General features: G+C 46.5%; 1 protein-coding gene across 4 annotated transcripts in view; it reads right to left on the reverse strand.

Annotated features, from left to right (window-relative positions):
* Nucleotides 1-7,743, reverse strand: part of ECPAS (Ecm29 proteasome adaptor and scaffold) — a 121,560-nt gene extending 113,817 nt beyond the window's left edge. Inside the window, exon 1 of one of the 4 annotated variants that reach the window (XM_054500502.2) lies at nt 7,167-7,743. In XM_054500502.2, the coding sequence (XP_054356477.1) occupies nt 7,167-7,188 (22 nt within the window). In that variant the 5' untranslated portion in view covers nt 7,189-7,743. Of the gene's footprint in view, nt 1-6,533; nt 6,703-7,035 lie in introns of those variants that run through there. The other 3 variants (XM_063650281.1, XM_054500501.2, XM_054500504.2) reach the window with 3 other exon arrangements.
* Nucleotides 7,744-24,899: the final 17,156 nt, after the last annotated feature.

Here is a 24,899-nt window from a genome sequence, read left to right on the forward strand (position 1 = left end):
TGCCTAATTTTCTATTTTTAGTAGAGATGGGGTTTCTCCATGTTGGTCAGGCTGGTCTCGAACTCCCAATGTCAGGTGATCCACCTGCCTCAGCCTCCTAAAGTGCTGGGATTATAGGTGTGAGCCACTGCGCCTGGTCTTTTTTTTTTTTTTTTTTTTTTGAGATGGAGTCTAGCTCTGTCACCCAGGCTAGAGTGCAGTGGTGCGTTCTCAGCTCATTGCATCCTCCAGTTCCCAGGTTCAAGCAGTTCTCCTACCTCAGCCTCCCAAGAAGCTGGGACTACAGGTGCACATCACAACACCCGGCTAATTTTTTTGTATTTTTAGTAGAGACAGGGGTTTCACCATGTTGGCCAGGCTGGTCTTGAACTCCTGCTCTCAACTTATCCCCCAGCCTCAGCCTCCCAAAGTGCTGGGATTACAGGGGTGAGGCACCGCTCCAGCCCTGATTGCCACATCTTATACACTACAGAAGGTTCTTTCTGGATACTGCACCTGGCCCCGACTGCCACATTTTATACACTACAGAAGGTTCTTTCTGGATACTAGTTAGACACACACACACAAAAAAAAGCCATCTTGATCTTGCTATGAACTATATATTCTCCCATGCAGAAATAACACAGTAGTAGTAGGGCAGAATTAATACAAATTTTGGAATCAAAGAATCTAAGTTCAAGTCCTAACTGTCTAATGAGAGTAGCTCTACCCCTGAGACAGTACCAGTACCAAACTCACAGGGTTGTTTTGAGGATTCAATTAGTTGATACATACAAAACAATTAGAACACACAGTAAACACACAATAAACAGCTTTACTATTCTTCTATTATAATCACTGACTCAAACACGAGCTTTGTGAAAGGATAACAAATGCTAACAAGTCTCAACCCAAAATTAACCTGCCTATTTTTGGCAACTTTTTTTTTTTTTTTTTTTTTTTTGAAACAAGGTCTCGCTTTGTCACCCAGGCTAGAGTGCAGTGGTGTGATCTCAGCTCACTGCAGTCTTGACTTCCTGGGAGCAAGCCATCCTCCCCACTCAGCCTCCCAAGTAGCTGGCACTACAGGCGCATGCCACCACACCCAGCTAATTTTTATATTTTTTGTAGAAACAGGGTTTCACCATGTTGCCCAGGCTGGTCTCGAACTCCTGGACTCAAGTGATCTGCCCGCCTCGACCTCCCAAAGCGCTGGGATTACAAACTTGAGTCACCGCACCCAGCCTTCTGGCAACTTTCATGCTCGATGGTATTACTCAAAAAAAATAAATAGGCCGGGCACAGTGGCTCACGCCTGTAATCCCAGCACTTGGGGAGGCAGAGGTGGGTGGATCACGAGGTCAGGAGTTCGAGACCAGCCTGGCCAACATGGTGAAACCCCGTCTCTACTAAAAATACAAAAATAAGTCAGGCGCAGTGTCGCGCGCCTGTAATCCCAGCTACTCAGGAGGCTGAGGCAGGAGAATGGCTTGAACCCAGAAGGCAGAGGTTGCAGTGATCTGAGATTGCACCACAGCACTGCAGCCTGGGCAACAGTGCGAGACTCCATCTCAAAAACAAAATAATAAACAAATAAATAAATAAATAAAATAAAAGAGAACCCTAACAGTCAATTTTGCTTCTCCTACAAAGTGTGGTAGCAGATATAACTGAAAGTTGCAGATTTCATTTAAATTGATATAACGTAAATTACTTCAAGTGCGAGGCGGAAAATGTTCATTTGAAATCTACAGAAATGCAGTTTTACCAGCTACGCATCTCAAAATAACAGACCTGGGAATCACAGACGATATTACTTTAGTATTATCCATATCATACAGTCATATTTTGGTCCTTACTTATCTGTTTACACATATTCTTCCTCTTCCTCAATAGTATTGTAATTCCTTTGGTGGGCTTTGGTGTCTCTTTTGTACCCAACAGCAATGATAAACAACAGTCAAATGGTTGGATGAAGGTAACATCTAGCTGAGAATCTGGCAATGCATCTGATTTGAACTGTTCATCATACACACTCTGACTATGGCGCAAAGAGGTAAGATGGCCTCAAGGATGGCTGTGAGTGCATACTAGAGACTGAGGACACCGGGACTACTTTCCAGCTGCAGGACCCAGGGGACCTAAGAAGCCTGTTTCTCTCTCCATAAAGCAGCAATAATAATGTTACCTACCTTTCAGGGTTATTCTGAGGAATAATACATACAAAGCATTTAAAACAATGCTGGTGCTGAAATATTTAGGGGGAAGGTGTGTTGGTGTCACCAATTTACTTTGAAATGCATTAAAAAAGATGGAGTAATAAGTACTTAATACCACTGTACACTTAAAAACTGTTAAGGCAGGCAGGGCACAGTGGCTCACACCTGTAATTCCAGCACTTCGGGAGATCGAGAGGGGTGGATCATGAGGTCAGGAGGTTGAGACCAGCCTAGCCAACACAGTGAAATCCTGTCTCTACCAAAAAAAAAAATTAGCCAGGTATGGTGGCGCACACCTGTAATCCCAGCTACTTGGGAGACTGAGGCAGGAGAATCACTTGAACCCAGGATGTGGAGGTTGCAGTGAGCCAAGATCACGCCATTCCACTCCAGCCTGGGCAACCGAGCAAGACTCCATCTCCAGAAAAAAACAACAAAAAAAAATTGTTAAGGTGGTAAATTTTATGTTATGTGTATTTTACTACTATTTTTTAAAAAATAAAGTAAAACTAAAAAAGTTTAACAATTGGCCAAGCGTGGTGGCTCACGCCTGTAATCCCAGCACTATGGGAGGCTGAGGTGGGGGGATCACGAGGTCAGGAGTTCAAGACCAACCTGGCCAAGATGGTGAAACCTCGTCTCTACTAAAAATGCAAAAATTAGCTGGGCCCAGTGACAGGCGCCTGTAATCCCAGTTACTCAGGAGGCTAAGGCAGGAGAATTGCTTACATCCAGGCAGCAAAGGTTGCAGTGAGCCAAGATCGCACGCCACTGCACTCCAGCCTGGGTGACAGACTGAGACTCTGTCTCAAAAAAAAAAAAAAAAAAAAAAAACAAACTTTAACAATTTTTAAAAATCTACTGAGATGGACAAATGACAAAGTTTGCTATAATAGTAAATATGATAAAGTTATTCGACTATCAATGATAGAATCTAAGTGGTGGGTACACGAATGTTCACTTTCAACTTTTCTGTGTGTTTGAAGATTTTTTACAATAAAATGTTAGTGGAAGAGAACAATGCTGGCATCTAGTAGTTTGCTTTTACTATCATCTACTAGTCATAAATAATAGAAAATATTTGGATAATTCTCTCCTTTTTTTAGTGGAATTCTTAAAAGCACTTTTTTGTTTTTTTTTGAGACGGAGTCTAGCTCTGTTGCCCAGGCTGGAGTGCAGTGGCACAATCTCGGCTCACTGGAACTTCCACCTCGCAGGTTCAAGTGATTCTCCTGCCTCAGCCTCCTGAGTAGCTGGGACTACAGGCATGTGCCGCCACACCCAGCTAAATTTTGTATTTTTAGTAGAGACAGGGTTTCACCATGTTGGCCAGCCTGGTCTTGAACTCCTGACCTCAAGTGATCCACCCATCTCGGCCTCCTAAAGTGCTAGGATTACAGGTGTGAGCCACCACACCTGGCCAAAAGCACATTTTATCAGCATCTGCTATTTTATTATAGCCATTCTAAAACTAAAAGTGGTTTATATGAAACTTCTTAACCAGTGTACATGTATATGCTGTCAAGTTACATTATTCTAAGGTATCAACTGCCACGTATTCAGTCTCTCCTGAAGGAATACAGAAACCAAGTCCACAGATATCTGTGGCTGATGACTGACAATTTAACTGAACAAAACAAGGAGAAGGCAAGGATTGGAATTATTTGTTCCTAACTTTCCATTAGCTATTAGAGCCAGGAAATCCCTTAACTATCGGCATTTTAACCAGTACCTGAATGTATGGAAGCACACTGCACAGACATAAATACTTCAGCCACTTCAGAATATCCAATTCTTCCTCTAGTTTTGTTTCCATTCCTGCTAGCAATTCAGACTTTAATGTGTTTGGTGCTACAACAGGAACTCAGATGTCATACAGCACAGCAATTGAAAAAAATCAGACCACCTCACGCCCATCAGGATGGTTACTAATGACAATATAGATAAGTGTTGGCCAGGATATTGAGAAATTAGAACTCTGTATTGTTGGTGGTAATGTAAAATGGTACAACCACTGTCGAAAACAGTACAGTGGGGGCCGGGCGCAGTGGCTCACGCCTGTAATCCCAAAACTTTGGGAGGCCGAGGCGGGTGGATCACAGCAAATCACAAGGTCAGGAGATCGAGACCATCCTGGTTAACACGGTGAAACCCCCTACTAAAAATACAAAAAATTAGCCGGGCCTGGGGGCGGGCGCCTGTAGTCCCAGCTACTTGGGAGGCTGAGGCAGGAGAATGGCGTGAACCTGGGAGGCGGAGCTTACAGTGAGCCGAGATCGCGCCACTGCACTCCAGCCTGGGCGACAGAGCAAGATTTGGTCTCAAGAAAAAAAAAAAAGAAAACAGTACAGTGGTTCCTTAAAAATTTAAAACTAGAATTATCACATGATCCAGCAATTACATTTCTGGGTATGTACCCAAAAGAACTGAAAGCAAAGTCTCAAAGGAGTATCTGTACACCCATGTTCACAACAGCATTATTCCCAATAGCTAAAATGTGGAAGCAACCCAAGTGTCCATAGACAAAATAGATGGACAAGCAAATGTGATATATATACACACAAGGGAATATCATTCAACCTTTAAAAGGAAAAGAAATTCTGACACACGCAACAACATGGATGAACCTTGAGGACATTATGCTAAATAAAAATAAAACCAGTCACAAATTCTGTATGATTCCATTCACACGAGGTAGGAAGAATACTCAAAATCACAGGGACAGAAAGTACAATGATGGTCGCCAGGGGCTGAAGGGAGGAGGGTATGAGGATCTGTTGTTTAATGGGTATCAAGTTTCCGTTTTGCAAGATGAAGAGTTCTGGAAATGGATGGTGGTGATGATTGCACAACAGTGTGAATGTACTCAATCCCACTGAACTGTACACTTAAAAAATGGCTAGGACGGGAAATTTTATGGTATGTGTACTTCTATCACAATTAAAACAAAACATGGAACTGATTTCAGAAGGCCTGGTGGTGCTTCCACGTGGAACCGACAGAAGAGCAATCTGTAGCCCGCTTCTCTCTCTAATCGCACCATGAGACCTTGTCTCCTCCGACTCTCCAAGCTGCTCAGGATCACACCAAGTGTTTACTTCAGCTTCAAAAAGAGCAAACAGTACTCCTGCTCCACCAGTTTTGTGTCAAAGCAGCAAGGAACTTAATCTCTCCAAACCTGCCTCCTCTTTAAAACAAGGATAATTCCTACCTATCTGCCTCACAAGGTTGCTATGAGGGCAAAAGTGAGATCACGTATATAAAAGTGGCTTTAAACTGACAAGCACCAGAAAAACACACATTACGTGTGTAACTACTTTCATATGGAAATTCAGAAGCGGCTTTAACAACGTAAGCTTCATAAAGCTTGCAACACCTCACCCATGCTTCATTCCATTTAAAACCCACATCATCTCCAAATAACACCTTTCTTGTTTTTGCCATAAACTGAAGGGCAGCAATGGGGGAAAAAAAAAGGAAAGAAAGAAAGAAAACCCTTGGGGGGGGGGGAGGGAAACACTCAAAACGCAATCAGAAATTATCTCACATGTCTTATGTCCTATGAAAATCCGGTATTTATGACCCCAGCGTGGGCCCGCGGCGCCCCGGAACTACACTTCCCACAAAGCATTGAGGCGAACCCCGGCGGCGGGCGGGGCGGCCTGGGATTCAGGGTGACCACCGCTCTCCCCAGACAGGGACCGCCGTCCCCGGGAAGGCTGCACCGCGTACGATCGAGGGGGCATTAACTCTCCTTTCTGAAAGCACTGTCACCCCGTGGTTTCTCCTGCGGTTCGACCGGCGACCCTCTCCGCCCTCCCTGCTCCATCTGAGGGTCAACGCCTACTCGTGACCTTTCGGCTGATTACTAGAGTGTCACAAAAAGGCACCTTCTCCCCCTTCCCGAAAGCTCCATTTCTATAACTCGCCCAGCCGTCGGGGACCCGGGGCCAGGCGGGGTCAGACGGGACGGGCGAACACTGCCCGTCACCCCGGGGCTCCGGCCCTCCCGCCAGCCGAGGCTCAGTGGGCAGGGGGCTGGGCTCCCCCGACCCCGGGCCAGGGCGGATCGCGGACAGAGGTGGCTCCGCCCGGGGCTCCGGTTTCAATTTCGCAACGTGACGGTGCAAACCTGAGGCCTACAAACGCCAGCGGCGACGGTCCGCGCCCCGCCCGCCCGCCAGGCCCGGGCTCCCCAGCTCCCCGCACGCCGCGGCCGCCGCCCGCCCACCGGGCCTGGCACCCCAGCCCTCCAGCCCAGATGCGGCCGCCGCCCCCCGGCACCGCGCGGCGCCCGTTCCGGTTCGCGGCCGCAGGTTCGGCCGCGGCACTTACTCAGCTCATCCTGGGAGGCGGAGGCGGCGGCCGCAGCCATGTTGCGCCGGGGAGGGAACGAGGGAGGGGCTGGGGGGCAGGGCGCGGCCGGGGGGCTCGCGGCTCGCGGTGCGGCAGGGGCCGCGAGCCGCCTCCGGTCACTCGGCGCGGACCGCGCTGTGCCCCGAGGCCCGCCCGCCCGCCGCCGCCGCCGCCGCCGCCGCCGCCGCCGCCGCCGCCTGCGTCCTCCGCGTCGCGAGCGTCGCTCTTCGCTGCCCCCGCGAGCTCGCGACTCGGGCGCTCCCGCAGCCTCGCGCCTCTGCGGAGCCGCTGCTGCCGCCGTCTGTGCGGCCGAATCCCCGTGCGCCAGGCCCGCGCGGCGGCTCTGCGACTCCGCGCCGCGCTCGCCCAACTCACGCCGGTTTTATATTTAGAAAGAGCTGAGCCATCCTCCCAGCGGCCCCCCCGCCAGGCCCCTCGCGCGCCCGCCCGCCCTCGCTCGCTCGCGGCTCGTCCTGCCCACCTGTCGCCGCCCGCCCCGCGTGCGCTTCCCGCGCGGACTCGACACGCGGCGGCCTGTGCGGGCTGCCCGGCCTAACCGCGCCGCAGCGCGCGCAGAGCCAGTCCCCCGCGGCCCGGGCGCGGGCCTCTGACCTGAGTCGGAGCCGGTCTCCATGCCGCGGACGCTGCGCTCGGCGCCGCGAGGTGAGGACTGTGGAGCGAGGCGTTCGGCGGGCCGGGCCCCGGGGAGCCGCGCGCCGCAGTCCGTGAGGGGCTGGGCCGAGCGGGCCCGGGCTGCCCTAGCGGCCGGGGGAAATCCTCGAGGCGGGGCCGGAGCGCCCTTTTCCGAGGTCTGCGGCTGTCACGTTGGCTGGGCCCGACCTGGGGAAACACGCCTGTCCAAAGGAAGAGACGTGGACTCAGAAAAGTAGAGCCGGGCTCGGAGTCGGCGGGAGGAAGCCCCGCCCTGCGCCTCCCGCCGAACTTCTCGGCCCCGGCGCTGACTCAGTCCCGGACAAGCCCCTGCGCCGCAGCGGCCCCCGACAGCCCCGTCCTGGTGTGGAGTTGGCTGGTGCTCCCAAAACGGCTAGCGGGAGCAGGGGGTCCACTCAGCCCTGCAAAAGTTAGATGAGCCAAGATTCCTAAAGTTCACATGGAAGTATCTATGCCTATGTGAGCCCTGAGATTTTGTTCAGATACCCTATGTTCTTTTCGGTAACCAGAGTGATTTATTTTCGATATGCTGATTTTAACTTTCTGCCTTCGCTTTGTCCGTGAGGTCATGTACACTTGCAAAATGAAATTCAAATTCAGGGGTTGCATAATTGCTGTACTTTAAGTGATGGTACTGTCATGACAAATTAGATACAAGATCAGATTTTTTTTATATAAGAAATCAAGTCTTAAATGGATTGAAATTGCATTTATTCCTTAAAGCAGAAATCTATAAAGCCATAAGTAGTGTCTTAAAAATGGAATATATGTCATTCCTGTTGTAACATAGGCCAAGTACAAGGTACAACACTGAAGACATTTTTATTTCCTTTATTGTTTTTGTTATAGAAATTATACATGATCTTGGACCAGGCGCGGTGGCTCACGCCTGTAATCCCAGCACTTTCGGAGGCCGAGGCGGGTGTATCACAAGGTCAGGAGTTCCAGACCAGCCTGGCCAACATGGTGAAACCCTGTCTCTAATAAAAATACAAAAATTAGCTGGGCGTGGAGGCACGCGCCTGTAATCCCAACTACTCGGGAGGCTGAAGCAGAAGAATCGCTTGAACCCGGGAGGCGGAGCTTGCAGTGAGCCGAGATCGCACCACTGCACTCCAGCCTGGGGGACAGAGCGAGACTCCGTCTCAAAAAAAAAAAGAAAAAAGAAATTATACATGATCTTTGTAAAAAAAAAAAAAATGCAAACGATTTGGAGTATCATAAAATTAAAAGTGAAAGTCCTTCCTCCTAGCCCCACCATCCCACTCTGCAGAGAAATTATGACTAACAGTTACAGTTAAGTGTGCAGAAGACCTTTTCTCTGGATATATATATACAGCCCCATGTATGGCTTTGATGGGGACAGGTTTCTACAATAAAGTTCTGGATCAATTATTCCTTCACACACATTGTTCCATGTTAATTCAAAACACTACACTACCATCACCCTTTTTTGTTGGTAACTTCATAGTACACTAAGTTAACCAACCCCTTTTTTCATGTACGCTCCTCTTTTATTTGATGTTGCCTCCAAAATAAATATACAATGAACTATTTACAAACAATACAGAGGTGTATACAGGTCTTCCCCCAACTGCATACCCACCATCCCCCTCATCCCACTCATGCCCATAAATAATCCCTATTAACAGTTTGGTGCATTCAACCTTTCCTGACTATTTCCGTGACTATAGAAAGTAGCTGCACCAAAGACTGGTTTGGGGAAATTTGACTTCCCATAATCTCAAATGGATCCTTCCAAAGCCATCCCAGATAAATACAGAATCTAAGTAAAAAACAATGGGTTTGTTATTATATTTTATTTTATTATTTATTTATTTATTTTATTTTTTGAAACGGAGTTTCACTCTTGTTGCCTAGGCTGGAGTGCAATGGCGCGATCTCGGCTCACCGCAACCTCTGCTTCCTGGGTTCAAGCGATTCTCCTGCCTCAGCCTCCCGAGTAGCTGGGATTATAGGCATGCGCCACCACGTCTGGCTAATTTTGTGTTTTTAGTAAAGAGGGGGTTTCTCCATGTTGGCCAGGCTGGTCTCCAACTCCTGACCTCAGGTGATCCACCCACCTCGGCCTCCCAAAGTGCTGGGATTACAGGCGTGAGCCACCATGCCTGGCCGTTAGGCAATTTTAACCTCCATGCAAGACTAGTTAACAAATCTTTAGTTCCTCCTATGAAGAAATTTCAGGTTCTCTGCGTGTACAAATCACATGAATGTGTGTACACAGATTTTTGTTAGTTTTGACAAAAATGGAACTCTACTTCCCATATTATGTAACGTTATCTTTTTGCCAAATAATGTATTACAGATGTCCTTTCATATCAGTAATGATAATAATGGCTAATGTAATAATAATTATGCCAGACACCATTCTAGTGTTTTACTTGGATGAATTCATCTAATCCCCACAACAATCTTATGAAATAGGGATTTTTTATGGCACTGAATGGTTGAGGAACACATCTAATGTGCCACAAACTGGAAAGTAAGTGGTGGAGCTGGGATTTGAACCTGGGCAGTGTGGATTCAGAGTCAGCTTGCTTAATCACTAGGATCAGTATGTACAGAACTACCTCTTTTTTTTTTTTTTTTTTTTTGAGAGGGAGTCTCGCTCTGTCACCCAGGCTGGAGTGCAGTGGCACGATCTCAGTTCACTGCAACCTCCGCCTCCCGGGTTCAAGTGATTCTCCTGCCTCAGCCTCCTGAGTAGCTGGGATTACAGGCATGTACCACAATGCCCAGCTAATTTTTGTATTTTTAGTAGAGATGGAGTTTCACCATGTTGGCCAGGCTGGTCTCAAACTCCTGACCTCAAATGATCCACCTGCCTCGGCCTCCCAAAGTGCTGGGATTACAGGCGTGAGCCACTGCGCCTGGCCTCATATTTTTTTAAATGGCTGCATGATAAGTACCAACAAAATGTATTTAACCATTTCCCTATTGATGAGCAGTTAGGTTATTTACAATTTTTTACTAAACAATACTACTGCAAAACATTCTTATACATATCTTTATGTAATCACGTATTTCTAGATGTAGATGTGGAATTGTTAGGCAAAAAAAGGTCTTAAAGTCTCATTACATACAGTAGTTTATAGCAACTTACAGTGCTACTTCTGATCACTACTGTGTAAAGCTCTAAGCTTTTTTATATTTGCTTCTTCCATCAAACTACTTATAGTTCATTTTTCCCACTAAATAGCTTCATGTTCATATGAAACACTTTCGTTTTGAATAACAGCAGCCTTGAGATAGTTCCTGTCTAGAATTCACTTCAGCTGTCAAAAACAGAGGCAAGAAGGAATTGGGGTGAGGAGGCAAACAGGAGCCAGAGAAGAGGCTACTGAGAAACCAAAATAGGATATCATAGAATCCAAGAACTAAAAACCTGTCCCCTCTCCTCTCATGTAGGCTGTCTTCACATCAAACACATATACAGTTCTAACAAGATTTTTAAAAATCTTGTTTCCAGAGTTAAAGCAGAATATTTGAAAGCATTCCTCTTCTGGGCAGATACATGGATGACAAGTGCTAACAGACACCTAAAAACAAAGAAGCATACAAATTATTAAGCTAGGCTGGGCCAGACACAATGGCTCACATCTGTAATCCCAGGACTTTGGAAGGCTGTGAGGCAGGAGGATCCTTGGAGGCCAGGAATTCAAGACCAGCCTGGGTAATCTAGCAAGACATGGTCCCTACAAAAAATCAAAAAGTTAACTAGGTGTGGTGGTGCACACCTGTGGTCCCAGTACTGGAGAGGCTGAGATGGGAGGATTGCATGAGCCTGGAAAGCAGAGGTTGCCATGAGCAGAGATTGCGGCACTGTACTCCAACCTGGGCAACAGAGTGAGACCCTGTCTCAAAAAAGAAAGGAAGGAAGGAGAAAAGAGAAGAGAAGAGAAAAGGAGAAAAGAAAGAAGAAACAGCAGCTAGGCTCACACCTGTAATCCCAGCTACTCAGGAGGGTGAGGTGGAAGGATAACTTGAAGCCAGGAGTTCGAGACCAGCCTGGGCAGCATAGCAAGACCCCATCTGTACAATAAAATCATAAATAAATGAACATATAAGAACTCAAAATGTAAATTCTGGGTTGGGTGCGGTGGCTCACTCCTGTAATCCTAGCACTTTGGGAGGCCAAAGCAGGTGGACCATCTAAGGTCAAGAGTTCAGGACCAGCCTGGGCAACATGGAGAAATCCCGTCTCTACTAAAAATACAAAAAATTAGCCGGGCGTGGTGGCATGCACCTGTAATCCCAGCTACTCAAGAGGCTGAGGCAGGAGAATTGCTTGAACCCGGAAGGCAGAGATTGCAGTGAGCCGAGATTGTGCCACTGCACTACAGCCTGGGCGACAAGAGTGAAACTCAGTCTAAAAAAAAAAAAAAATTAAATTCTGGGGATATTTATAAAGTACGAAATGCACTGAGTTATTTCTCTTGAACAGATGGTATTCATAGTGCTAATCCTAACCTTATAAAACAGTAAAATTATGGCCAGGCACGATGGCTCACACCTGTAATAGCAGTATTTTAAGACGCTGAAGCAGGAGAATGGCTTGAGGCCAGGAGTTCAAGACCAGCCTAGGGAAATATAACAAGCCCCTGTCTCTACAAAAAAAGGAAAAAAAAAATGTAGTAAAATTATGTCAAGTATATTAGCATCAAAAAACCAAGTATGGAGCATATTTTAGTAAGCTTTTCATCTAAAACGGTTGTAATAAGAAATTTTGGGTGCCTAAAAGGATTAATTCTAAACTATCTAGAAAATTAAATTATCCCAAGTGATTCAATTTGGAATTGAATTCAATTTGGACCTCCAGAGTTCCAGACAAGCCAAAATTCTACATAAATAAATCTCATATGCCATTTGTTTTGGTTGCTGAAAAAGTCAGGGACTGGGTCCAACCAGCCAATGTAGTTCAAAGCTAAGATCTTCATCTCTGCTCTTTTCAGTCATTTATTAAAGACATATTTCACTGCACATAAAGCCATGTCATGACTTAAAATATTGCACTTTCTAAAAAATCACACTCAGAAACATCCATTTCCAACCATGATTAGAATCCTTCCACTATTTTACTCTCTAATTCCTGTGAACTCAGAGTACATTTTAGAGTCTCATCGTCTGAAATGTTTCAACCACTTTCTGGTCCATATGTCCTCTCCTGAATATCACCTGCTCCAGTCTTAAGCTAAAGCCCAAGGATGGCAATGAGTTCTTTTTCTTTCCTTTTTTTTTTTTTTTTTTTTTTGAGACTGAATTTCGCTCTTGTTGCCCAGGCTGGAGTGCAATGGCATGATCTCGGCTCACTGCAACCTCTGCCTCCTGGGTTCAAGTGATTCTCCTGCCTCAGCCTCCCGAGTAGCTGGGATTACAGACGCACACCACCATGCCTGGCTAATTTTTTGTAATTTTAGTAGAGACAGGGTTTCATCATGTTGGCCAGGCTGGTCTCAAACTCCTGATCTCAGGTGATCCACCCGCCTCGGCCTCCCAAAGTGCTGGGGATTATAGGCGTGAGTCACTGCGCCAGGCCTGGCAATGAATTCTTACTAGAGCACCTTCAAGTTCTTTCCTCTGGGTTTTTATCTTACAGACGGTGCCAATCAATTCCCAGTCTTGGGCAAACCCCACCATCCACTTTATTTTCCCTCTCAAATACCATTGGAAAAAAGGCAAAAAGCTGACCTGGTCCAATATAAAACTAAACCATGGCTATTAGGAAGCAATCTTCCCCCTTTTAAAAATGTAGCCCTAGGCCAGGCGCGGTGGCTCACACCTGTAATCCCAGCACTTTGGGATGCCTAGGCAGGCGGATCACAAGGTCAGGAGATCAAGACCATCCTGGCTAACACAGTGAAACCCCATCTCTACTGAAAATACAAAAAGAAAAAAAAATTAGCTGGGCGTGGTGGCGGGCGCCTGTAGTCCCAACTACTCGGGAGGCTGAGGCAGGAGAATGGTATGAACCCAGGAGGTGGAGCTTGCAGTGAGCCGAGATCGCGCCACTGCACTCCAGCCTGGGCGACAGAGCGAGACTCCGTCTCAAAAAGAAAAGAAAAGAAAAGAAAATGTAGCCCTATACCAGAATATCCTATCTCTTCTGGTTTCCTTTAGACAATGACTTCAAAGTTCGTGTTCCCCTAAAAGAATTTTGAAAAACACTGTAATCCAATAATGCATTTTTATGTTGGCACCTAAAATTTTTTCTCATAACTTAAATAATTGAAAAGAGGAAATTTTGACAACAAATTATATTGTAAATATCAGCACTTTAAAATAAAGACCATTTTATCACTTTTTAAAATGTATCTGTAGAATCTAAATAAGACTTTTTCTAAATACATTTGAATTTATTTAGAATTTATTTATTTATTTATTTGATACTGCGAGGTTAAAAACACAAACTATTTTTTTCTCTGTGCTCACATCGCAATCAAAACAGAAGACTTCAGGCTGGGCATTGTGGTTCACGCCTGTAATCCCAGCACTTTGGGAAGTTGAGGCAGGCAGATGACTTGAGGTTAGGAGTTCGAGACCAGCCCAGCCAACAGGGTGAAACCCTGTCTCTACTAAAAAATACAAAAATTAGCTGGGCATGGTGGCACATACCTGTAATCCCAGCTATTCAGGAGGCTGAGGCAGGAAATCGCTTGAACCTGGGAGGAGGAGGTTGCAGTGAGCTGAGATTGCACCACTGCACCCTAGCACAGCAACAGAGTGAGACTCTTTCTCAAAAAACAAAAAAACAAAACAAAACAAAAAAAACAGAAGACTTCTGAGACCAAATGGAGGCGGGGGGGGGTAGGTTCTTCCCATACAACAAGCAAGCAAGCAATACCACAGCAGACACCTACTAGATAGCCTCTAATTCAATTCCAACACCATCTACCTGGAGATAATGTCAGATCACACAGGTGGAGGGTTCAGTCCCACAAGACTGCCCCACAACTTACAATGCCAATTGCAAGCTCCAGGTTATTTAACCTGTGCTTTTGACTAACTGGCTATAAACTGAGGATCCATGACCCCCTCCTTGGTTCGACTAATTTGCTAGAGCAACTCACAGAAGTCAAGGAAACAGTTTACTGGTATATTATGAAGTATATTACAAAAGATACAGATGAAAAGCCACATGGGGCAAAGAATGAAAAGGGGTGTGGAGCTTCCATGCCCTCCCCAGGGTTGACACCCTCCTGGAACCCCTATTTGTTCAGCTACCAAGAAGCTGTCTGTATCCCCATCCTCTTAGGTGTTTTATGAAGACTTCATTGCAGAGGCATGATTGAAAGATGGACAACCTTGTAGAAATGTGACTGGACAAAAAGGGTATGACCTAATACTAATAGACTGAGTTGAAACCCAGCCAGGCCTGTCTGTTCAGATTCTTCTTTGCCTCTCTGTGTATAGCATTATTTCATCCAGGTATGGGGCAGGACCCCTTCTGAAATGAGAATCTTTTTTTATTTTTATTTTTATTTTATTTTTAGTAGAGATGGGGTTTCTCCACATTGGTCAGCCTGATCTCGAACTCCCGACTTCAGGTGATCCACCCACCTCGGCCTCCCAAAGTGCTGGGATTACAGGCATGAGCCACCGTGCCCAGCCTGAAATGAGAGTCTTATGATCCACAATTAGACAAGGCAGGTGAGAGAATTTTTTTTTACTGCCAGCCTCCAAGACGGAATGGTAGGGGAAGAAGATTCCTGCTTTGGGGAGAAAAAGGAGAGCAGGAGAAGGTCAGAGAGAGAGACAGATTCTGTTTTCTTTTTTCTATTTTTCTTTTTTTTTTTTTTTGTGACAGAGTCTCACTCTGCCACCCAGGCTGGAGTGCAGTGGCAAGATCTCGGCTCAGTGCAACCTCTGCCTCCAGGGCTCAAGCGATTCTCCTGCTTCAGCCTCCTGAGTAGCTGGGATTACAGGTGCCCGCCACCATGCCTGGCTAATTTTTGTATTTTTAGTAGAGACAGGGTTTCGCCATGTTGGCCAGGCTGGTCTCAAACTCCTGACCTCAGATGATGTGCCTGCCTCAGCCTCCCAAAATGCTGGGATTACGGGCCTGAGCCACCACACCCGGCCGAGATTCTGTTTTCTGAGGCCTGCTTCTGAGGCCTAAAGCACCCCAACATTATAACAAGGGCTATTGGAGTCATAAGCCAGGAACCATAAATGCAAACATATATAAGATTTCACAGATATCTACCATCATGATTATTTTAAAAATACATGAACAAGACATTTTACATAATTGCTCTTTCTCCTTGAACTTGTAGTTTGACTTGACTTCCCTCACAATAATTTAAATGAATGCAATACAGTTTTAACCTTTAAAGTTTTATTCACTTCATTGTTTTCTTCAACAAAAATACATATATAAATTAATTTTTTTTTGAGATGGAGTCTTGCTCTGTCACCAAGGCTGGAGTATAGTGGCGCAATCTCAGCTCACTGCAACCTCTGCCTCCCGGGTTCAAGCGATTCTCCTGCCTCAGCCTCCCGAGTAGCTGGGACTACAGGTGCACACCACCATGCCCAGCTAATTTTTGTATTTTTAATAGAGACAGGGTTTCACCTTGTTGGCCAGGATGGTCTCTATCTCCTGACCTCATGATCTGCCCACCTGGCCTCCCAAAGTGCTGGGATTACAGGCGAGAGCCACCACACCCAGCCAAATTACATTTTTAAAAAATTTTTCTATGACCATTTAAAAAATTATTTTAGATTGAGTAATCATAATTAGTTGCAGTACACAATTTATCAAAACAACATATATATATTACAACCTTCTTAGGCATCGAACTATTAATGAATAATTTTTTTTCTTAGAGATGGGATCTTGCTATGTTGCCCAGGCTGGCCTTGAATTCCTGGCCTCAAGCGATCCTCCCACCTCAGCCTCCTGAGTAGCTGGGACTACAGGCATGCACCACCACGCCCCATGCAATTTTTTATGTTACAGCTTTTGAGAGTCATTATACATAAAAAGAAGATTTTATTGGAAATGTCTCTTTTAACAAAAAGGATAGACCAGCCTAAGCAACATAGAGAGACCCCATCTCTACAAAAAAAATTTTAAAAATTAGGTGGGCATGGGCCGGGTGCGGTGGCTCACACCAGTAATCCCAGCACTTTGGGAGGCCGAGGTTAGTGGATCACAAGGTCAGGAATCTGAGACCAACCTGGCTAACATGGTGAAACCCCGTCTCTACTAAAAATACGAAAATTAGCTGGGCGTGGTGGCATGCGCCTGTAATCCCAGCTACTCAGGAGGCTGAGGCAGGAGAATTGCTTGAACCCAGGAGGCGGAGGTTACAGTAAGCCAAGATCATGCCACTGCACCCCAGCCTGGGTGACAGAGCGAGACTCCATCTCAAAAAAAGAAAAAAAAAATTAGGTGGGCATGCTGGCACACACCTGTGGTCCCAGCTACTCCAGAGGCTAAGGTGGGAGGATCATTTGAGCCCAGGAGGTCAAGGCTGCAGTGAGCCATGATCATGCCACTGCACTCCAACCTGGGCAACAGAATGAGACACTGTCTCAAGAAAAAGGAAAAGAAAAAAGAAAAGGATATTGCTTTTTGTAAAAATAAATAAATAAATAAATAAAGGAAAAGATACCCAGTTATTTAAGTCATTTACATCCTCATTATCTAATTTGATACGTCAAATTGTCCCTTTGGGGCCAGGCATGATGGCTCACACCTATAATCCCAGCACTTTGGGAGGCCAAGGCTGGCAAATCACCTGAGGTCGGGAGTTCGAGACCACCCTGGCCTACATGGTGAAACTCCGTCTGTACTAAAAATACAAAAATTAGCCAGGTGTGGTGGCAGGCACTTCTAGTCCCAGCTACTTGGGAGGCTGAGGCACAAGAATCGCTTGAACCCAGGAGGCGGAGGTTGCAGTAAGCTGAGATTGCGCCACTGCACTCCAGCCTGGGCAAGAGAGCAAGACTATGACTCAAAAAAAAAAAAAAAAAAAATTTTCCCATTGATATTGGTCTTGGAGTTTTTACTCTAAGAGCAATGAACCATAATTAGACTAGAGATGACTGAGATGTATGGCTTGCTTTTCTAAAGCTAGACGATGGTGTCTTGTGAAATAGGACACCTTGACCTTGAAGGTGTTCTTAGGCAAATTAATTTGAAGAAAAAATATACACAAACTAGAGATTGATTGCCCTAATATTATCCATGGCCATGTATCCTAAGAAAATCTTTGGGGGACCTTTGTTCCAAAACAGTATATCTCCCATGCTCTTTCTTCTCATCCTATTTTGTTCCAGTCTCTCCTTTAAAAAAAAATAATAACCTATCTGAACCTTCTTCCATTTTTTTTTTTTTTGAGATGGAGTCTCGCTCTGTCGCCCAGGCTGGGGTGCAGTGGTGCAATCTTGGCTCACCACAACCTCTGCCTCCTGGGTTCAAGCGATTCTCCTGCCTCAGCCTCCCAAGTAGCTGGGATTACAGGCCCCCGCCACCACACCCGGCTAATTTTTGTATTTTTAGTAGAGACAGGGTTTCACCATGTTGGCCAGGCTGGCCTCGAACTCCTGACTTCAGGTCATCTGCCAATCTCATCCCCCCAAAGTGCTGGGATTACAGGCGTGAGCCACCGCACCCGGCTTTCTCTGCCTCCCCTTGAAAGTCAATATTTTCTGGGTTTCAGCTGCAAATCACTCTACCTGCTCTTTCTTTGCAATCTCTACTCCCTCATCTTCAATTACTTAAATGACTCTTTAATTTGTCTCTCCAATTAGGTCTCCCGGACATCACCTACATGTCCCATTTGTGCTTCAAACTTAAATGTGTTTCCAGCTGAATTTAACTTCCTTCTCAAACCTGCTTCCTGTATCCTTCAGAGGGTGTGGAACCAGCATCCAGTCGACTGAGCCAGAGACCTGGGAGCAGTATATAATTCCATCCTCTCTCACCTTTACTCACTATATGCCGATGGTCACTGGGTAGTATCAGTTAGGGTTTCTCTGGTTCCTAGCACAGAAACCAACTCATGTAAACACAACAAGATTTGTAGAAGAGTACTAGAGAAGTTCACAGAAACAAAGGAAAATTAAAGAACTAGGCTTCATGAAGGGTAGAAAGCAGGCAACTGCGGGGTTCTCCCCAAGAGGAGCTTGAAGACCATCCCCCAGAGAACTACACTCAGATAATACGGCAACAATACAGCCTTTCATTTACGGATGAGGTGGAATAAGAATTATAAACTCCAAACTTTTGATTCAACCTTGGTTAAAATGAAAAGAAACCATTGGTTGCAATGCTATTGGATAGGAGGTAAATAATCTTGTTGATGTAAATCTTCAAGAATCCAAACTATGCTGCTGATCCCCACATTTCTCAACAACAAAAGAAGGAGATGATTAGAGGAAATTTACATTCTGATGACTACAGGAACACAACGAACAAGATATTGACTCTAAGAGACGAAGGGCATATTTAAGTTTCAAATCTATGCATGCTCTATTTCTTATTATCATGACCATGCCTTCTTTAATGTTTAATAAAGAGCAACAGACTCCTGTTTTAAGTAAATTTTCTCATTCATGCTATAAATGAGTTCACCAGCCTTGTATTCACATATATACTGTGTAGATTCTTTTGTCAGACCAAGAGTATTTTGAGTGATCCTCTCCCATAGCTGTAGATATTAAAGTCACCTCTGATACAGCCGATTTCAATGCAATACAAAGCTGATTTATACAGTAGTATCAGGATCAAACTCCTGGGAGGGTTGGAATTGATTGATTTAGTTTGGATCACATATCCATCCTGTCAGGGAGAGTTGGGAGTATTAATATAGGAATGTGGATAGGAAAGTTGAACAATAAGGTAAAGAATAATAACCACATCTGATATGGTTTGGCTCTGTGTCTTCACCCAATCTCATCTTAAATTGTAATCCCCACGTGTAGAGAGAGGGGCCTGGAGGAAGTGATTGGATCATGGGGGTGTTTCCCCCCCATGCTGTTCTCAATAGTGAGGGAGTTCTCACAAGATCTGGCATTTCCCCTGCCCTCACTCTATCTCTCTCCTGCTGCCATGTAAGACGTGCCTTGCTTTCCCTTCACCTTCCACCAAGATTATAAGTTTCCTGAGGCCTCCTCAGGCATACAGAACTGTGAGTCAATTAAACCTCTCTTCTTTTTAAATTACTCAGTCTCAAGTAGTATCTTTATAGCAGTGTGAAAACGGACTAATACAATATCTCACTATACAGCAAATATTCAGTCTGCTTAAAGTGGCCCTAAACCGTCACTTTATCTCAATGCCTTGCCTTAGTCCACTTTCTCTAAGGCATATTTCAGTAAAAATAAGTTCTCAGTCTTTAATCCCTTGCATTTTGGCTTCTGGCTTCTTTATTATTATTATTATTATTTTGAGACAGAGTCTCACTCTGTCGCCCAGGCTGGAGTGCAGTGGCGCAATCTCGGCTCACTGCAACCTCCACCTCTCGGGTTCAAGAGATTCTCCTACCTCAGCCTCCCGAGTAGCTGGGATTACAGATATGTGCCACCACACTAGGTTAATTTTTGTATCTTTAGTAGAGATGGGGTTTTGCCATGTTGGCAAGGCTGGTCTCAAACTCCTGACCTCAGGTGATCCGCCCGCCTTGACCTCCCAAAGTGCTAGGATTACAGGCGTGAGCCACCACGCCCAGCCAGCTTCTGGCTTCTTTATCCTGATGAAGATCACCACTGTTACTCTTGTTAAAAAAAAGAAAAGAAATTCTTATCTGAGGAATATGAACCCCTATAAATCATCAGGCCCTGGGCGGGTTTGGTGGCTCATACCTGTAATCCCAGCACTTTGGGAGGCTGAGGGGGGCAGATCACATGAGGTCAGGAGTTTGAGACCAGCCTGACCAACATGGCAAAACAATGACTGTACTAAAAATACAAAAATTAGCCGGGTGTGATGGCCCACAGCTGTAATTCCAGCTATTCGGGAGGCTGAGGCAGGAGAATTGCTTGAACCTGGGAGGCAGAGGTTGCAGTGAGCCGAGATCGCGCCATTGCACTCCAGCCTGGGCAACAAGAGTGAAACTCCGTCTCAAAAAAAAAAAAAAAAAAAAAGTCAAAGTCAAAACCAATGATGGACTAGATAAGGGAGAAGAAGGATGACTGCCATGCTCCTGACTTCGAAAATTGTGTGGCACACAGGAAAACCAGGTGTGTAGGGGAGGATGCTGGAATTCGGTTTGGGGCATGTTGAGTTGGAGGTGACTTTGAGATATTCAAGAAGAGATGTCCAGTAAACAGATAAATGAATCTGGAGGTGATATTGCATTGTAGTGGAGATGAATATAAATCTGTGAATTATCCTGGTACATGTGGTATTTGAAGCTAAGATTATGAATGAAGTCAGTTAAGGAGATAGTATTGAATCAAGGGAAGGTAGCATAGGACAAAGATTTGGCTCAGCAGAGAAGAATGAACTGGCAAAGAAGACAGGTGGACTAGCAAGAGAAGTGAGAAGAGAGCCTTAAGCCATGGAGAGCTTCAAGAATGGAATTAGGCCAGGTGTGGTGGCTCATGCCTGTAATCCCAACACTTTGGCAGGCCAAGGTAGGAGGATCACTTGAGCCCAGGAGCTCGAGACCAGTTGAGACCAGTCTGAGCATTAGAGTGAGACTCCTGTCTCTACAAAAAGAAAACACAAAACCAAAAAACAAACAGAATGGAATCATCACTCCCATCAAAATGTCCTGAGAAGACAAACGATAGAACTTTAAAACCTGTTAGTTAAACCTGGGTGCAGTGACTCACACCTTTAATCCTAGCGCTTTGAGAGGCCAAGGCTGGCGGATCACTTGAGCTCAGGAGTTTGAGACCAGCCTGGGCAACATGGCAAAATCCTGTCTCTACAGAAAATACAAAAATTAGCTGGGAGTGGTGGCACACACCTGTAGTCCCAGCTACATGGGAGGCTGAGGTGGGAAGACTGCTTGAGCCCGGCAGGCAGAAGTTGTGAGCCGAGACTGCGCCACTGCATTCCAGCCTGTGCTACAGAGAGAGACCCTGTCTCAAAAAAAAAAAAGCCTGTTCGTTTGAAAAGTCTGTTAGTTTTATGCACATATACATTTGATAACTTTCTTAAATTCTGATTTGGTATTTTCTTTTGATCTGTGCGTGCTTAAATTCCCCGGGTTTTTTGGGAGGGGGATAGGGGATATTTAAATAATACTTGGTTGTCTTTTCCCCTAGTCCTCAGCTCCCTGAGGTTAGTGGAGGAACAGTCTCAGGGTGGCTCCTGGAAACATACAGTTTCTCCAGGGATGCCAATAGTCTTAGCTCATTTTGGCAACTATAACAGAATACCATAGACTGGGTGTTTTATTAACAACAGAAATTTATTTCTCACAGTTCTGGAGGCTAGGAAGTGCAAGACCAAGGCCCAGCAAACCTGGTGTCCAGTGAGGGCCCACTTCCTGGTTCACAGACAGCCACTTCATTGTGTCTTCACTGGCAGAAGGGTTCAGGGAGTCCTCCAGAGTCCTTTTATTTCTTTTGACCAGGTCTCGCTCTATTGCTCACTCACTCCATTCAGGCTGGAATCCAGTGGCTTGATCATGGCTCACAGCTGCCTCGACCTCCTGGGCACAAGTGATCCTCCCACTCCCACCTCAGCCTCCCAAGTAGCTGGAACTACAGATATAAGCTACCAAGCCTAGCTAATTTTTTTTTTTTTGAGACGGAGTCTTGTTCTGTTGCCCAGGCTGGAGTGCAATGGCGTGATCTCGACTCACTGCAACTTCTGCCTCCCGGATTCAAGCGATTCTCCTTCCTCAGCCTCCCAAGTAGCTGGGATTACAGATGCCTGCCACCAGGCCTGGCTAATTTTTGTATTTTTTAGTAGAGACAGCGTTTCACCATGTTGGACAGGCTGGTCTCGAACTCCTGACCTCTGGTGATCCACCCACCTCAGCCTCTCAAAGTTCTAGGATTACAGGCGTGAGCCACCACGCCCAGCATGCCCAGCTAATTTTTAAAATATTTTTTGTAGAGATGGGGTCTGACCATGTTGCCCAGGCTTGTGTTTTTCATGGTTTTTTTTTTTTTCAGTCAGTGTCTCACTGTCACCCAGGATGGAGTGCAGTGGCACAATTATGGCTCACTGCAGCCTGGAACTACTGGACTCAAGTGATCCTCCCAAGTAGCTAAGACTACAGGTGTGCACCACCACATCCAGCTAATTTTTTTTTAGAAACAAGGATCTTGCTATGTTGCCCAGGCTGGTCTCAAACTCTTAGCTTCAAGTCATCCTTCCACCTCATCCTCCAAAAACACAGGGATTACACGTGTGAGCCACTGTGCATGGCCTCAGAGGCTCTTTTATAAGTGATGGCAGCGGCAGCCCACCCAGAGCGGCCACTGTGAAGACGCCTGGCTACAGTGGAGGGAGGTGCGGTGGGGGCTGCATCCTCTGTGGAGCTGGCTGGGAGCAGGCAGAGGTACTGGGAACAGGCGGGAGCCCCACCCCGTTCTGAGTTGGCGGTGCCTTCCCCGGGTGCCTCTGCCACCGCCCAGCCCCACTGTGGACCAGGGCATCCCTGCACTCTGGGGGTCCAAGAAGCCCCCTGTCCCCACAGGCTCAGAAGTACCTACTTCCGCTGCCTGGCCTCTCCCTGCTCCCAGCGCCTGCTCCAATTTCGGAGCAAAGTTGAGGCCAAGCCCAGGCACTGTCGCAAACTGGCCACGTGTGCATGTACTTGCAATGCTGACATGCCAGCCTCCTGCTGCCTCAGCCCCCTCCAGACTTTGAGCACCCACAGGAGGGAGGCTGAGGGAGAACTTGGAGCAGCTCAGCGTGAGCCTGCAGACATCCCACTGCATGAACATCCTGGGCGCAGTGGGTGCTGTGGATGGCAAGTTGATGGCAGTAGGAAGCAGATAGGCTCCTGGGTGGAAAGGGGCAGGTCCCCAGTGAAACCCCGCCTTCAAGCCAGGGACGGCCTAAAAAGCCTGGGGGCCAGGCTAGCAGTTCCCAGTGGTGTGGGTGCCTGGAGTCAGAGCTTATGGTGCTTTTTCCGGGCCACCCATGGCTGCCCATGGACCAATCAATATGCGCTTCCTCCCTTCTGAGTCCATAAACCACCTTCTACCAATCTGTCTCGACTCACACAGACGTCACAAAGACTACCAGTTGTTGGAAGGAGCTACTAAATTTGGGTCTCCGTAGCTCCTGGGGATGACCAGCCTGTGGATAGGAGCTACCCACTCCAGATCTCCTCTCTGCTGAGGGCTGCTCTCAGCAGGACTACCTGCCTGTGGAAAGGAGCTACCCACTTCAGGTCTCCTGAGAGCTGTTCTGTCGCTCAGTAAAGCTCCTCTCTGCCTTGCTCACCCTCCAGTTGTCTGTGTACCTCATTCTTCCTGCATATGAGATAAGAATTCAGGATCCACCAAATGGCAGGACTGAAAAAGCTGTAACACAAACAGGACTGAAACGCACTTCCCCCTCTCCCCAACCCACCCCGCACTCGCCACATTATGGGCGACAAGAAAGAAAGAAGAGCAGTGGCCCTCTGGGGAGTCCAGACCTAGGGGATCCCTGAGCCAGAGCTGTGACACCCTCTCTGGGGCTCTGTGGTTTCTGGTGTCTCCAAGCTTCTGGGCACCACCACAGTCCCCCGTCCAGATGCAGGTGCCCACAGCAGAAGCTGTTTGTGGTGCATCAGATCCAGCCACAGGTTTGCACAGAGCTGGTGCCTGGAGCTGCCCACCCTGCTGCAGCAGCCAGTATGCCTGGCTGTGTGCAGTCGCAGGACCCTGAGCTTGCTCACTCATGCACCCCTTGCTGCTCCAAGCGTGGCTTGCCCTTGGCAGGTGTGGGACCTGGGCCAGTAGTGTGAGCCAAGCACAGCCTGCCAGGCCATGTCAGCAGAACAAGCCCAACAAGCCTGAGCAAAACTCAGGCAAAGGCATCACCCACCACAGAGCTTTTCTGGCATGAAAAGAGACACCCAAAGGATCCTGTGACATAAGGGCACTCATCTGATTTATGAGGGTAGAGCCCTTGTGACCTCATCATCTACTGAGGCCCTACCTCCAAATACCATCACACTGGAGGTTAGGATTTTGACATGAGAATTTTCAGAGAACACAAACATTCAGACCATTCACGAGATATATGTTCAAGAGGTATTTCTTTCAGACTAATAAATCGCTTTTTTTTTTTTTTGACATGGAGTCTCACTCTGTCGCCCAGGCTGGGGTGCAGTGGTGCAGTCATGGCTCACTGCAACCTCCGCCTCCCAGGTTCAAGCGATTCACCTGTCTCAGCCTCCCGAGTAGCTAGGACTACAGGTGCCTGTCACCACGCCCGGCTAATTTTTGTATTGTTAGTAGAGACGGGGTTTCACTATGTTGGCCAGGCTGGTTTCAAACTCCTGACCTCAGGTGATCCACCCGTCTCGGCCTCACAAAGTGCTGGGATTACAGGTGTGAGCCACCATGCCTGGCGTAGCTTTTTTTTTTTTTTTTTTTTAAGTCACCCAATACTCTTCTTCTCATGATAAGAAGTACAATTGATATTTTGGGAAGTTGAGAACTATTATATCAGTTAGGATGCTAGTAATAGGAAACCCAAATCAAAACTGCTTAGACCTCAAAAAGAGACACACAAATGGCCAA

Source organism: Pongo pygmaeus, chromosome 13, assembly GCF_028885625.2.
Source record: "Pongo pygmaeus isolate AG05252 chromosome 13, NHGRI_mPonPyg2-v2.0_pri, whole genome shotgun sequence".
NCBI classification, from domain to species: domain Eukaryota; kingdom Metazoa; phylum Chordata; class Mammalia; order Primates; family Hominidae; genus Pongo; species Pongo pygmaeus.